Source organism: Botryllus schlosseri, chromosome 9 (assembly GCF_051294905.1).
Source record: "Botryllus schlosseri isolate E-star chromosome 9, Bs_hap1, whole genome shotgun sequence".
Taxonomy (NCBI): domain Eukaryota; kingdom Metazoa; phylum Chordata; class Ascidiacea; order Stolidobranchia; family Styelidae; genus Botryllus; species Botryllus schlosseri.
The window spans coordinates 14,017,199-14,032,655 of record NC_137244.1 but is presented as its reverse complement, the minus strand read 5'-3'; the positions used below and the strand labels follow the sequence as shown (position 1 = coordinate 14,032,655).

At 39.5% G+C, this 15,457-nt stretch overlaps 3 protein-coding genes across 3 annotated transcripts; all 3 read right to left on the bottom strand.

The window, feature by feature from the left end:
* On the bottom strand, nt 1-11,764 carry LOC145447199 (negative elongation factor B-like). Its single transcript, XM_080325607.1, has 13 exons — nt 11,610-11,764; nt 9,485-9,693; nt 3,859-4,002; nt 3,690-3,801; nt 3,506-3,627; nt 2,585-2,733; nt 2,431-2,533; nt 2,297-2,371; nt 1,887-2,083; nt 1,000-1,106; nt 479-638; nt 306-414; nt 1-244 (listed from the first exon to the last, which is right to left on the bottom strand). Exons 1-13 carry the CDS (start codon nt 11,761-11,763, stop codon nt 107-109), a joined length of 1,779 nt encoding a protein of 592 aa, XP_080181733.1. The 5' UTR covers nt 11,764; the 3' UTR covers nt 1-106.
* Nucleotides 11,765-11,805: 41 nt separating this feature from the next.
* On the bottom strand, nt 11,806-13,317 carry LOC145447223 (eukaryotic translation initiation factor 3 subunit K-like). The gene has a single exon (XM_080325638.1). It carries the CDS (start codon nt 13,299-13,301, stop codon nt 12,648-12,650), a length of 654 nt encoding a protein of 217 aa, XP_080181764.1. The 5' UTR covers nt 13,302-13,317; the 3' UTR covers nt 11,806-12,647.
* A 26-nt stretch (nt 13,318-13,343) lies between these two features.
* LOC145447218 (uncharacterized protein C3orf26 homolog) lies at nt 13,344-15,148 on the bottom strand. Its single transcript, XM_080325636.1, has one exon. The coding sequence runs from the start codon at nt 15,087-15,089 to the stop codon at nt 14,319-14,321; it is 771 nt and encodes a 256-aa protein (XP_080181762.1). The 5' UTR covers nt 15,090-15,148; the 3' UTR covers nt 13,344-14,318.
* Between the last annotated feature and the right edge of the window lie 309 nt (nt 15,149-15,457).

Genomic DNA, 15,457 nt, shown 5'->3' with positions numbered 1-15,457 from the left:
AAACATTAAAGTGGACTTTTATTATCAAAAAGACTTTACACAAACATTCGGGCAGTGCAGACATTTATTATCAAAATCATAACTCAAGAAACATAATGGCATTCGATCATATGGGGGCTGGCGTCGGCACCCCTAGCAAATCGACGTCTTCTTTATGGTCAGTTTGCTTTTCAGCTGCTTCAGAATCCAGTTCCGATACTTTTACACTCAGTTTAGCAACCAGCTCAGTCACGGCCTCTGAATGCTAAAGTGTAGTGTCCCAGATTAACAGGTTCTTATGGAAGTCTTATGGAAGATGAACTCACCTTTTTACCTTTGGCCTCTAATTTCGACAGGACGTTCCTAAGCTTTGCTTGCGGGATTCTTCTGTATGTGTTCAGCAGCAGCCTGAGTAAATGTTTTTGCGCCACTTCCCTGTTGAAATGAATCTCTCAGGTGAAATTTGTCTGCTAGAACAGCGAGATTCTCATGCGGTTACTTTGTTTGTCTTCCCGGGATTAGGAATTTGAAGAGTGTCTGGCAGAAGTCGTCGTCAGTCAGGAGGTCCTCGACAGCTGCAGGGCCGGAATGTAACGATAACTGGCCGACCAGCGCATGTAAGAATATCGCATCGTTCGCGCCTTCTTTGTGATGCTTGGCTGAAAACAGAACAGGATATCCAATCCCCAACACTGCACTGGGGATATACTGCTCCTGAAGTCAGTGTGAGAGGTGGGGCATCAAATCAGGTCTCGGGTCGTACCAGAACAAATGACAAATCGATTCATACATTGATGTAGAAAAATCTCTAATGCATCCACATCCAGACTATTACTCACACAGTCACCACCTAATCCACATTGAACGAGGTTGGAGGCCTCATCCTTTCGGTGCCAAGCAGAGCTACACAATTAAACCCATAACAGAAAGATAGCACTGGTTTTCAAAACGCATTCTGCGTCATTTACGCCTGATTCAACAGCATATTATTTCTGCATTGGCTTGCCATTCAATACTCACCTAATAATGGCAGATACTTCAGAAGCATTGACTTTCGCCTGTGCTTTACCAAATAGATAATGTACCACATGAAGATCTGGCAAGAAAGCGGCTCCTGTTGTAGAAACCTAAAGATTCAGAGCTATTAACGTCACAGTGCAAACTGCAATTCCCACTATCACTTGGGACAAACTACCCCTTTCCGCAGGAAAGCAAGTTATCAAGGTTCAAGGTACAGAAATGATAGTAATGAAGTAGTGTACCGCAAGTTAGCGTAGCTTCAACTTTACACTAATACAATAGCCTATCCATTCTTAGCAGAACTCATTGTGCTGTGCACTATTAACAAAAAAATACCAGTAACCGTACATTCAACTTCAAACATTTTAAAGTTGGGAACATCGTAAGTTTTTTGAAGACATGTGTATCAAATATTACAAGAACGTTCATTGGCACATGAATAATGTGCAATAGCCTGTCGAACACAGACATATCAGAAAGCCTATAGGCGGGAAGTAATATTTTGCACAAAATCTATACAGTATACAATGAATTCAAATGATACTGTGAACACAAATATGTAAGAGACATTTATTTCTAATAACCAAGATAAATAATCGCAAACGCTGATAAAAAAAATTCTCTGTAATTTAGCTTGCACCAGTATGTTAATTTTACTTGACAAATTTCTGCCGAATACCCAAACGACGCGTTGGTTTATAACAATGGTTCTCAAACTGGGGGGAGGGCGTGAAAGCATTCGTCGGGGGCGCCAAATTTGTCACTATCGAAAAGGGGGGTTAGGTTTAAAAAAGTACCACTGATTTAGAAGTTTCTAAAAAGCACCTGAAATTGCAGCAAAGATTGCAAACACAAAGTACAGCACAAACATCAGTAGCCATACATACGTTATTAGAAGTTGCGTGGGGGCAGAGTCGTTATACTCGCTTTGGTCGGTAATCTCCTCTTTTACATCGCCTTTTGACTTTATAAAATCTTCTGTTTTCTTCACCACTGTTGATATGTTGTTACACACTCCGACCGCAAGCAGAGCCGGAACAAACCTCGTGACAATATCTAAATCAATTCTGGGCTCCTTGAAAACCTTTGAAAACGATGAGGAATATAATATGTAGTATTGAAACCGTATAATTCTAGTGGATAAATTAAATTCTAGTGGTGAGGAGCATATAATTTCAACACTCGAAAAATCATTTCTTACTACTCGATTCAAATGTGCCAGCCCTGGTCCCAACACATCACAGAGATTTCTGTCAAACATCAGAGTTACAGCTATACAAAACGACCACACAATTACCTGTTTATTAATAATCTCCCAAGCTGATTCGCCCAGAGCAAGCATTCTGATAAGCAAAACCAATTCGGCGCTGTCCTGAACAAATATTATCTTGTCAGATTTTTGACGATACCCAAATCTCCGTCGGAACATACTCTAGGCAGCGTCTCATGCACCGTTAAGTCTTGCAACACCTTCATAATACTCCACAACATCGTATTCACAGCGAACGGATCGAACAATATCATAGACAAGTCCCTGAAAGGGTAACACGAAACATTGCGCCATCCAAGTATACAGGTTGCTTACCCCAAGACTTGCTCATGGCCTCGTCGTACGCTGTCCAAGAACCCTTGCAATTCCCGAGCTCTTTTGACGTCGATATATTTTTCGCGAATGCACGCATCCAGGCACCACGTGAATTTGTAGCAGGGATCGACAGAGCATACGTCCGTTATCTAAACGATGATATCACTCTATGAAATTCAGATCGACCGATATTTGTCTCCACAGAAATATAGGCTCTATATATCAGTCAATTACGTTAGATATTTACCGAACTGTCTAGTTACATCATCACTCCTGCAATTGTTCCAAGTCTTCGCTACCGTGAGCCTACACAGGGACATTTGTAGAAATTGAGTGAAAACGCTGAAAAGTTGTGTTTACGAGCTACAATACACACCTGCTAGACCTGAAGTGCTAACTTCTAACTCGGGTGGAGTTTCATTGCAAATGAACATTCAAGTCGAAATACAAGCAATTTCCACTAAATGAATACTAGTCCGTTTTCAAGATTACCGGACCACGACCTGACCTAGACCGATCTCGCCTTCCATAACATGCCGCCCCATTTTTGCGCTTGCTTTTCTATACTATCTTCTTTTACTTTTCATTCAGTGTGCATGCCTCTTCTTTTACGTCGCCTAGGCCAAGATGGGCGTCTGATTCTACAGGCTACTCCAAGGTGTTCGACACCTTCCTATCTTTTCATTGCATTGCAATTTTGTGGTGTATTGAGCTGATAAAAATTGCTAATAAACCGAACCGAACATAGTTTGTTTGACTTATACTTTTCAAATTACAGTCACGAATAGAAGTTTAGTTGAAATAGGTCATATTTTGATATCAGCAGAAATATTGACTTATTGACAAAAATGTCACTGGCAGAGTCAGATATCGGTCAGACTCTAGTCAGAATTGCACACAAAACGGTATGAATATACCTACCTCCAAATCGTGAAGCGCCATTAATATTTCAGCCCGCAATGAGCAGTAGTGAACGTTTTTTGTCTTCATAAATAACGTACGTAGAAACTGCAGCACCATGTCGTACAGCCGCACATTTTTTCCTGAACTTTTCGCGATTAATATAAGCCGAATAAAAGCATTATACCGCGTAATAGGTTTGTACCTATCATGTTTGTCAGCTGCTTCACGGCCGCTTCTTGCCGCCGTTGCTTTGGCGATAAAGTAAAAAAGTTATTTAGAGGCGCTTCCACGTTGAATATAATGTCATCTTTGTCCTGAAAGGCGAATCTGTGTTAGTACACCATTGCTATTCGAAACTGCAGTGCGAGTACTTTGATATATTGGTTAAGGAGAGGTAACACTTCGTCGCCAAACAAGGCTTGGTTGTTTTGCCAAATCTGCCTTTTCACTTCGATCGGACTCAATTTGTACATTTCCTTGTCTTTGATCAGAGCTTTTAACTGCTTTTCTGGAACCTGGAAGACACCAATGTCAATATGCCATCAATTAGTTGCGATGCTGGTCAGGAAGTAAGAGTATTGTGCTTAAATAGAAGTAGAAGTACGGTAGCAATTTGATCAAAACTGCTTCGAACAGAAGTGGGAGTTGAGAATTCCAAAATTGCTCAGATGGTTTCGATTAAAAAAACTGAGAAATTGAACAGTGGGAGTACATGTATGTGTATTAGGGTTGTCCAAAATTTGGAAAATCTTACAAATCCTCCGTTGTAATGTCTTATTCTATAGATTATTGATAAAAAACGACAATGGGCCTAAAAGAAGCTCACAGGAAGGCCGTTAAGATTTCGTGCAAAGCGTTTGAAAGTAGCTGCCGAAGAATGGGCGTGCCACCGACCATAGAACGGCGAGAAGACTAGTAATCACGAAACCACGGCTCGTGATTGGCTAATCGGCTATGCTTCAATGACCACGACTGCAGTAGCTTGCTGATCAGCTGATCAAGGAGTCTGCTACAGGCGGCGATTCTGAAAGCGCATTGTGTGTAGGTTGACATATAATGATTTAGGATTGATTCAGGGTGTGTTGAGGTACGAAATACATGATGAACAAACAACAGCTACTTCACAAAAACGTCTAAAGCATGACCGCTTTATTGTGAAGGAGGCTGCCGTAGCCGATATGCCTTGTTTTCAACGAAGGAAAGCATAGGCGCTTATGCAAGTGGCGACGGATCCCCAGTTTCAGAAAGTATATATCATTATTGAATACAAATATAAAGCTTAACAATGAGACTATAATTTGTGTGATCTTATTGGACTCAGGTTGTAGTACATAGATGAAGTTTTGACAGCTCTAAGGATCGGCTGAATCAGTGAGTTTGGCTTAGCACTTATCAGATGCTTACATCAAATTGTATTCAGATGCAAGTGTTGTCAAATTCCTTAATGATGAAGCAGGAGGTGTAGAAGTAAGCACATACTATGCTGGATATGATATGTCAAAGTCCCTAATAATCGCGCAGAAAAGGAGTGTAAAGGTAAAGACACACAATGCTGAATAGTGCATAGTATCCAGCATAGTTTGTATATCATATCAAGCATAGTCTGTGCTTGCATTTACATCTCGTTTCTGCAGCATCATTAGGGACTTTTAAAACACTTACAAGTGAATTCAATTTGTCTTATAAGTGCCAAGCCTAACCGCCCGATTCTGCTGATCCCTAGAGCATTCAAAACTTCAACTATGTAGCCTACTACAACCTGAGTCCAATAAGATTACACATGTTATAGTGTAACTGTTAAGCTTTATATCTGTATTCAATATTGATATATCCTTTCTGAAACTAGAAATCCGTCGCCACTTGCATAAGTGCCTATGCTTTCCCTCGTTGAAAATAAGGCATATAGGCTACGGCGGTTTCCTTCACAATAAAGCGGTCATGCTTTAGACGTTTTTGTGGAGTAGCTGTCGTTTGTTCATCATGTATTTCGTACCTCAACATACCATGAATCAATCGAAATTCATTATCTGTCAACCTACATACCAGGGATATCTAAAAGTTTTAGAAAAAGTTTTAGAAGTTTTAGAAATCCCTGCTACATACAGTGCGCTTTCAGAATCGCCGCCGGTAGCAGACTCCTTGACCACCTAATCAGCAAGCTGCTGCTGCAGTGGTCATTGGAGCATAGCCGATTAGCCAATCAAGAGCCGTGGTTTCGTGATTACTAGTCTTCTCGTCGTTCTATGGTTGGTGGCACGCCCATTCTTCGCCAGCTACTTTCAAACGCTTTGCACGAAACCTTAACGGCCTTCCTGTGAGCTTCTTTTAGGCCCATTGTCGTTTTTTATCAATAATCTATAGAATAAGACATTACAACGGAGGATTCGTAAGATTTTCCAAATTTTGAACAACCCTAATGTGTATGCACATGTATGGATTCAAATTTTCAATACATCATATAGCAATATGCATTTTTGCAACAGATGCAAATAATTCAGAAGTAGTAAGAGGTCTTTGCCTGATCTCTGTTTAAAATTTCCGGGACGTGTCAAAACATGCAGAAAATGAAAACCAGAAAAATACTAAAGAAAGTATTTTAAAAAGTAAGCTTGGTCAATGGTCAAAAGGTTGCATACTTCTAGTATCTACTTGGAGGTGGCTTGCAAGGTGCCTGATGCTGCTGCAATGAGCCAATGTTATGACAGTTTCAATCAGGGTTGTAACCAAGTCACATGGCTCCGAGTCACAAGTCAATCTCACTTTTGTAGTTTTGACTCGAGTCAAGTCGAGTCATTTTCAATTCACCACAGAGTCAAGTTCGAGTCCAAGTCATCGAGCAGAGGGTCGAGTCCGAGTCATGGTATTATGGCTCGAGTCCGAGTCCAAGTCATTGTGTTGACTACTCAGTTTCCAGTTAAAGTCAATTGTTAAATCCGAGTAACTCCATGTCGAGTTCACCAGAAAAACGGAAAAATGTAACCAATTTTTCAGTTTTTCATGAAAATTGGCATGCATAGAAAACTTCATTTTCTGATTTCAGAAGAACAAATTTCATCAAAATCGGTCAACTAGAATCGAAGATATGGCCGTTCAAAAATTGCGGTTTTTGTAATCGCTCAAGCGGAAAAAATGTATAAAATTAATACATGTAATTTGAATTTGCCATATTTACGTCAAATTAAGGGTGTTGCAGGTGATAATTTCATACTTGGCCATTCACATCCTACTTCATTCTCTTACCTGTTTTTTGGCACATGGGGTTGCATAGTTTGACCTGTGACCCCATGATTTTGTTTGTACCTCCAGAAATCACTCACGCGTGACGGCATTTTCAATTTCAAATATCTCTTGCTGACCAGGTGGTATCACCAAGTGTGAGGTGTCGTTGGAAAGCTCTTGTAAAGGACTTTTGAAATCAACAATAATATTAGTGGGGAATTAATTGAAACATTTAAAAAATTCGTTGTGAAACAGTCTTGAAAAAATTGTTGAGTTTTTGAAAATTGTTGCAATTTTACTTAACATAACAGGTGTCAGTCTTATATTTGTAGCATGAATATTCGTAAAATAAGTTCTGTTTTGGAAGCTGGTTGTCACAAAAAGTTTTTCCATTATCAAAAGCAGAAATCATCAATAATTCAAAATGTATTATTATTATATTAATTAAAAATGGGACAAGACAAAAAATTCAAAAATAAATCTCAATTGTAAAGCAAATTTGTCAGGGTATTTCAAGTTGAATTAGTAGAGCCAGATAAAGTGAAAAATAGAAATGAATCAGGTTTGGAAAAAAGAAGTACTGTAACTCAAATTCAACAAGATCTCCAAAAATTCGAGTCCTAACAATGGCTGCAGTAACATTGGTGAAGAAAAAAAATTTTTGAGTAAGTGAAAGGATGGTGAGAGATGCCAAAGAGTTAGGAAAAAGACAACGGATATTCTTTGCCACCACCACGAAAAGGAGGAAAGAATTCAAAGGTTGTAATTTTTTTTTTAAAACAACGAATGTAGCAGGATGATGATAGGAATGAAAGACCGAGTTGGCTATGTACTCTGAAAGAATTAAAGGCCCTGTTTAAACAGCGAAACCTTGATTTAAATATTGGACTAGCTCTCAATTAAGACCAAAATGGTGAGTTAGTGTAGAAGCATCTAGGACACATCCAGTATTCTGATATCTGCTTCAAAGTATTGTGTATTCAACTCAAACTGTGCAGCAAAATTCCCTTACGTTCTTAAAAATCTTTTTAAAATTATTGTCAACACATTCTATGTGAGCAATTATCTGTTTGAATTATACCGATTACCCTCCATACAAAGTAATTGACAGATAGAATAAAAGTGAAATTAGGTATTCTACAGAGTTTGTTTTATGAGTGTAAGATGAGAATTTAGATTGAAACATGTTATATGCATGTTAGTTCCTAGTTTCTTCTGAAAGTTACTTTCCTTTTCGTGGTGCTGGCAAAGAACAAACTTCATTGTCTTTTTCTTGCTCTTTGGCATCTCTCACCAACCTTTCATTTGCTCAAAAATTTTGAGATTTTCTGGAGCCATTGTTAGGACTCGAATGATTCGAGCTCTTGATGAATTTGGGTTATTGATTTTTCTTTTTATATTATATTTTCGAAAGTTGCTTCATTACAATTTTTCACTTTATTTGTCTGCCATCTCCACTAATTCTGGCATCTCATCACCTTGAAAACCTTGACAAGCTTTGCTTTAACATTGAGATTAAATTTTTCTTTCGACATATCCAATTTTCAATTTATAAAATATGATCTATTTTTAATTTTGGTTTTTGGTAGTGGAAAACCTTTTTGTGAGAACCAGCTTCGAAAACGGAACCTATACTAGAAATACAAGACTTATTCAATAGGCTTGCAGCCTGTTATGAATGTATAATAGTAAAAATTTTCAAAAACGTGACAACTTTTTAAAGACTGTTTTACAACAAATTTTTGGATTGTTTCGATTAATTCCCGACTAGTATTATTGTTGATTTCAAAAGTCCTTTACATGAGCTTTCCAACGACACCTCAAACTTGGTGTTACCACCTGGTCAGCCAGAGATATTTGCAATTGAAAATGCCGTCACGCGTGAGTGATTTCTGAAGGTGCGAACAAAATCATTGGGTCACAGGTCAAGCTATGCAACCTCAGGTGTCGAGCAAGGGGTATAAGTATGAAGTAGGGTGTAAATGACCAAGTTTGAAAGTATCACCCTCAACACCCCTAATTTGACCAAAAGATGGCAAATTTAAATGACATGTCTAAATTTGTAGCATTTTTTCCGTGTGAGCGATTACAAAAACAGCAATTTTTGGAGGGCCATATCTTCTATTCTATTTGACCGATTTTGATAATATCTACTTTTCTCAAATCAGAAAATAAAGTTCTGTGATCATACCAATTTTCATAAAATTCCGAGGTAGTGGTTACAGTGGCCAGGAGAACTGACACGGATTGACTCATCCAGTTTTAATAACTCCGTTTGATAATATCGAATGATTCGCATGTATAATACACTAATTTTCCTCACTTTTAGCAGTTTCTGGTCGCATTTTCAAGTACCAGTAACAAATAGACGAAATCCCCATAGTGTGGTTACTTTACTATTCTTCGAAACTACAATGAAATGTCGGTTTTGGCCGCCCGAGTCTCAATTCAATGACTTGGTTGGAGTCATCCGCAATGACTCGAGTCCAAGTCGAGTCAATACACAGATAGACTCGAGTCGAGTCATTTCCTTATTTTGGGAAAATGACTCGAGTCGAGTCAAGTCGAGTCATCAAAAAATAGTGACTCGAGTCATTACAACCCTGGTTTCAATCAAAAGAGTCACTAAAACCATTTCCAAACCGGCTTCCTAGTTTACAAAGCAGTAGTCGGAAGACATACGTCTGCTTGAGTGAATAATGCACGTCGAAAAAACCTATTTGAGTTATCCAAAAATGTATTATTATTATCGTTACTGACCGCGCAAACTGCACATACCTCTGGCAGATGTTTGAAGAGACACATTGTGATAGGTCGGAGCGACGGAATGTTCATTAGTTCGAAACTTTTCTCGAGAATCGCTTCCAGTTTTCCATTCGCTTCTGCATCGCCCGACTTGGCCAACTGCGCAATTTTTTCCTCCAACTTTTCACGGAGCTCCTCAAATACAGACCGATTGAAGTCTAGTCTTTTCAATCCATGGAGATCTTAAAAACGAAAAGACTTTTAGTAGGCTGCATCCTGTAGTGATCTCTATCACTCTAACAAGAGAATGTATTTATATTAGTGGACACAAGTCCAGGACTGAAAACGATCGGATTGGCTTCGTCAAGTAGACTTCTCTGATTAGTTCAGCATATATATTTATCGCTTAGTGACCATGGAACATCATTGTACTCCATTGTAATAACCTGTAAGGATATGCAGGCATTGGCATAAAATATGTAACTTGACTAATGCGGACGAGAATAGAAATCACATCCACAGATTGCATGCGTTGCATTTTCGGCCAACATGGTCACATTATGCTCCCAGTCCCAGTAATAGCATAGAAGCTGGAATGAGTGGAGTTGATCAAGTTTTATATCTCACTGTTCACTCACGGAAGACAGTCCAATTTCGATCCATTGACTCTACTTACACAACCCTAGTTGATAGATTTCAAGCTATGCCTGTACTCATAGGCGCGTGTTCATTCCTAGCTAGAGTTGCGCACAAACTGTAGACAGATAGATCTCTACTGACCAGAGGTGGTCAAAGTAGTCAAGAAAGCTACTCAAGTAGAAGTAGCGACGAAAAAATCTACTCAAGTACAAGTAGAAGTACTTCTTTCATAAGCAACCTGAAACTACTTGAAGTAGACGTTTCTGACTTTAAAAGTACTCAAGTAAGTAAGTAGTTGTGAAAACGATCGTGATTGAATGGATATTAGAAAGGTGCAAATTGAGCTATGTGATAGGTGACGAGCTTGATTCATATTGATGCATAGCAGCGGGTATCCAATTTTCGATAGCATAAGCTTTCGCCCACCTCGTGGGATGAAAAGGATAGTATTGATAAGGAAATGCGATGCTAATCCTCTGTTTTATCGAACAGCACGTTTTGGAAAATAGCATGTTATGGCGCCATCCCCATATTATAAGAGCAATACGGAGAAGTTTTATAGGATACGGTGTAAACACTTTGCGTGATTACTAAACGTTAATAAAAATATGGTGGACCGTAAAAATGCCATATTGCGTAGCTTTATTTCCAGAAATACAAGGCATTACTGCACTTGCTTTTATACTTCAACATGTATGTTATCCAGACAAAAGAACTGATATTAATTATAACTCATAGTATATGATACTGGGAATAGAACGTGAAATATTAATAATACTTCTAAAAGCAGAATATGTATTTCATGTTTTTAGTCTAGAAAGTTTCATAGGTGGTATGCTAAAACAGCTCTAAAACCAAAAAAGTCAATAGTCCACTATTCCAGATTAGGACACGCCATGGACAATGGACATGCTAAATTACGATATGACAAGAAAATGTCACATTGCGAAACATCAGTTTCAAACATTATGATGAGCCATATATACTGTGATGAATTATTTCATATGGGCGAAGGGCGACAATGTGGCGTGAACGGAACCACGCCAACCCTCCACCTAAATTATATTCACCGATACCTTCGTGAAATCATACTGGTCACTCCGTATCCACTGCGCGCAAAGTGCGACGTAAATTCTGGGCTCTACTAAACTTTTATGAAAATTAAATGTTAATACTCCGTGAAAACAGCTCCGAAATTCCTCAGGCTATCTTCCTGGTTGAAAGGTTGAACTACTTCTACTTGACAAACTGAAAATAGCGACAAGTAAGTAAGTAGATCACAAAATATTAAGAAGTAGAAGTAGAAGTAGCAAAAATCAGATCTACTTGAGTAAGTACCAGAAGTAGAGGAAAACTACTTGAGTACTTCAAAAAAGTAGAAGTACTTCGTTACTGACCACCTCTGCTACTGACAAGGTAAAACACTCACGGCCATCACAAAGGAAACATTGTTCACGTTTATTCGGCACAAGATATCTAATTAAGGAAGCAAACCCAACAGAATCTCAAAGTACCTTACCAAGCAAAGGCAGGGCAGGTCGTAGAGACGGTAGCAAAATACTATTATCCCGTTGAAAATCCTCAATAGCCCCCAAAGGATCCGTGGTATTGGTCAACGCCTCTTGCAGAAAGACGCGCCCAGCTATACCCATCTTTTCCAAGCTTTTCGCCATGATGACAATAATATGGTGAATGCATGAATAGAATAAGTAGTCTTTTTCTGGAAAAAAACATTTCACGATTCATTCCACAATCAGAGAAAGTTTTTTCCGACCCACACACCAGCCCATTAGGACAGATAGTCACAGACAAAATTCATCTAGCAGCAGCATTCGTCAACAAAGAATATAGCAGGGTGTTCACAGGTACACTGTATGGATGAATAATTGTCATGAATTAAACCAGACCTGGCCGTTGAATAAATTAATCACGAAATCCAATGCATTGGCATAGTATGTACAATTATATATCTTATGTGACGAATATTCTCACAAACTTTGCTTTAGCTGTAAGCTATACTGGATCCTGCAGAGTGATGAATTGTTTATGCAAAATGTGGATGAGTGACCAAAAATTATTTTGAGGGGAAAACATACTTGCTAGCAATGTGGATTAATCAGGATGCACCGAATCACAACTTTTGGATGACAAAAACAACACATCTGTTGTTGATGTGACCAGTAACAAATGCCTTTATAGGTCAGATCGGCTCCTCCAGTCAAATTACATGCTTGACGAAACAATAAATGTCTGTCTGTCTCGTTCAATGTTCCATTCATGTATGCACAATTGCAAATAGTGTGTTACGTGAAATTTATTGTGGTTCCAGAAGAAATGTGCGAAAACTTTTCTTAGCAATGAAATTGCTGCGCACATAATGTAACAACACATCACTAAAAACCTAGACACTATGGAGAGTAAGCGCATCTCTTGCCTCAAAAGGCACACCTCGACCATTCATGTTCCCACATATCTCACACTCCAAACATTTCCTATAATTCCCAAAATTTTACATTTGTCCAGAATCAAAGTTTGTCGCAATCACACAGAGACGGCCTTATACTTTGGAAGACATGAGATTTTGCACTTTCTCGAATCCCACTTTTTCCACAATGTTCTTCGTCTTGACGTTCTCTTCGTGATTCGCCACAAAAATGAGATCGTTGCCGCCCTTCGACCATCCGCATCTGTTGATCCAAACCTCGAGCTCGCCGTGCTCGAGGTCGCCGAGAATAGCGCGGAGGTCCTCGATATTAATATTCTGATGCGAGACCGACACGACGTGGCATATGAATTTTCGGACCGCTTCTTCCAGCCCGGTGACCCCGCCGATAACTTCCGGCGTGGCGTCGATTTCCTGCCAGAAGTTTGTGAATTTACACGTCTCAAGCAGATGATGGAGCAGCAGCAGTCGGCCGATGCTTGGGTCTTCTTGTTGCGCTTGATCGATCAAGCTCGAACACAACGAGAAATCCGGGCAGGGTATGTTAGCGAGAGCCTTCAGCAATATTTGACAGACTGTGTTCTTTTGAAAGTAGCTCGGGTTGAATTGGTACAGTTTCAACACGGCGAGGTTTGCTTGTAAATCGTAAGCGCCGGACTCCACCTGCCAGTCCACGTGCTTTTCCAAGACAGTTAGATTGTGTGGGTTGTAGCGGTTAATTCCGTGCAGCATTTCTGCGATCGTTTCGGCGGACACTGGGGAATCCATCTCGTGCAATTTACAAACGCTAGTAGAATAGAATAGTGCCACCTGTGACCGAACGTGAAAACATGGTAAGGCACTGCTCTTGGACAATTGAAAAATGGGTACTTGGACATTTGGAATTACAACAGAAATCAGAACATATTGTCTTCCTTGTGAATCAACATTTAATCAAAACTAGTCAATATAGTTTTGGTAAGTATTCATTGTGTGTGTCGATGAGAAAATACAGAAATGCAGCTAGAAGTCATGCTTCACTAATGATTGCCACTGTCTGCCTGTTTTCAAATATATCATCATAGTCCGGATAGAAATAGACTTCGCGAAAATTCAATAGGAAATAAGTAGACCTAAATCATATGTAGAACAGTTCCACCATATTTTTGACAACTGGTTTTTCATGCACATCAGTCATATTGACGACTTTTACAGCAATTAGAACCGACGGCCATATATCCTCAGTGAGTAGATAGCACAAATTTTGAGAAACCCACAAAAAACCAATGGATACTATGCAGCTTCTGGATTCTAGAACATTGGTTCCCAACCTATTATTCAGTCATAGACAACTTTCCAAAAATCTTCAGGACTGAACTCATACAATATAAAAACTAACATGCTATATAAAAACTAACAAAAAAATGGTTGTTTGTTTCACTAGCAGCGCTGTAACAGTACTATGACTGCTCTCCAACATGCTTGGCGTGGGACCCGATAATGTTGTCAACATACCAAATTACAGATTAATCGGTCACAAGGTCCGAGCAAAATATTGTAGTTGTATATATATGTATGTTGATTTGCAAAATAATTTTGGCCACAGTCCGGCTTCTTCCCCCATCTATTGTGTGCGGCCTGACTTCGCCAGTAATTGCTGTCCATCCACACGAAATTGAATCTTGTCCGTTAGTTAATTCACTCCAATGGCGTAGGGAGGACCCCTGCTAGAGAACCACTGTTCAAGTACACAAATACAATAAGCCTGTGAGCAATGAAATCCTATTGTCACAAATTGAGTGAACACTAGAAAATCGCAATTTTTACATGATCACTCTGGCATGCCGGAATAATGAAATCCTTTAGCAAATCGAACAAAGATTTTTTAGTATCAGGTATGTCGACCATTCGTTTCAACTTGACATTACGCCAATTCCAATCAAGCATAACCAGCTTTGTGTGTTTCAAACTTAACGAGCCTTCAGCAATTAGTGACGCCAGTCTGGCCGGCGTCCCAATAGCGAAATGAGCAACGTTCGCCGCAAGAAATTTGGCTTGCGCTTCCTGCTTCATATGGCGAGCGAATAATTTTACGGTTTTACACTTTTCTCCCTTGAAATTGCTAGCTTCTTTGTTAACATGCAGAGCCCGTACTGCGCCTTGCGAGATTATGATTGCCAACGGAGATTTTTTCGCATCATGCGCCGAGCATAGTCGTTGCCATTTTGGCAAGGCCTCTTTCAATATTGATGGTACTGTGTGAGACATCTCCGGGTTTGAAGGCCCAAAGTGACAAGGTTTCATCGCCATCGCTTCTCGTTCCACAACAGAAAGTTTCCCTTTATAATGTTCCTCTAATGATTTGCAGAAATCGTTTGAAGAAATACCAGTTTGTTTTATTTCAATATCGGTGATGCGTCTTCTCTTTCGTTTGCTCTTTGGCTTAACCGGCGGATCTTCGTCAGTGCGTTCGCGTTTCTTCGTTCCGGCAGCATTAGAATCTTTCTCCAACTTGCTACCACCTTCTTCACAAGGAGTGTCGTGATTCCACCATTCATCATTCAAGTCATCAGCCATTTTAATGGTTCAATAAATTCTATAGTAGCCTACCTTATTTCGAAAATATCAATAGAAGAGACATGATATTGTATGACTATTGTGGAGGACACTGGCGTAGCCAGGGGGGGGCGAAAGGGGCGGTCGCCCCCCCCAAATTTTTTGAAAATTTTCGTAAAATCAATAGATATTAGACTATTTTGGGGCAAATGTATGCAACCTAAAATTTTTCTTCGCGCTTCGCGCGATTTAGTGTCCGTTCATGTCTCAATTTTACTATCGGTATCACGAAAAAAAAATATTCCGCAAATACCCATTATTGAATTTAGCTGCATTCTCAATTATGAGAATACAACCGTACCAGTAGATGCACTAGAGTAGCCTGAGGT

Excerpts from the sequence above, each read along its gene's own strand:
- LOC145447223 (XM_080325638.1), bottom strand. The coding sequence starts at position 13,301 with ATGGATTCCCCAGTGTCCGCCGAAACGATCGCAGAAATGCTGCACGGA.
- LOC145447199 (XM_080325607.1), bottom strand. The coding sequence starts at position 11,763 with ATGGCGAAAAGCTTGGAAAAGATGGGTATAGCTGGGCGCGTCTTTCTG. Across the intron at positions 9,694-11,609 it reads ACCTGCCCTGCCTTTGCTTG|ATCTCCATGGATTGAAAAGA; the intron begins GTAAGGTACTTT and ends TTCGTTTTTAAG. Across the intron at positions 3,802-3,858 it reads TCCTTAACCAATATATCAAA|GACAAAGATGACATTATATT; the intron begins GTACTCGCACTG and ends TTCGCCTTTCAG.
- LOC145447218 (XM_080325636.1), bottom strand. The coding sequence starts at position 15,089 with ATGGCTGATGACTTGAATGATGAATGGTGGAATCACGACACTCCTTGT.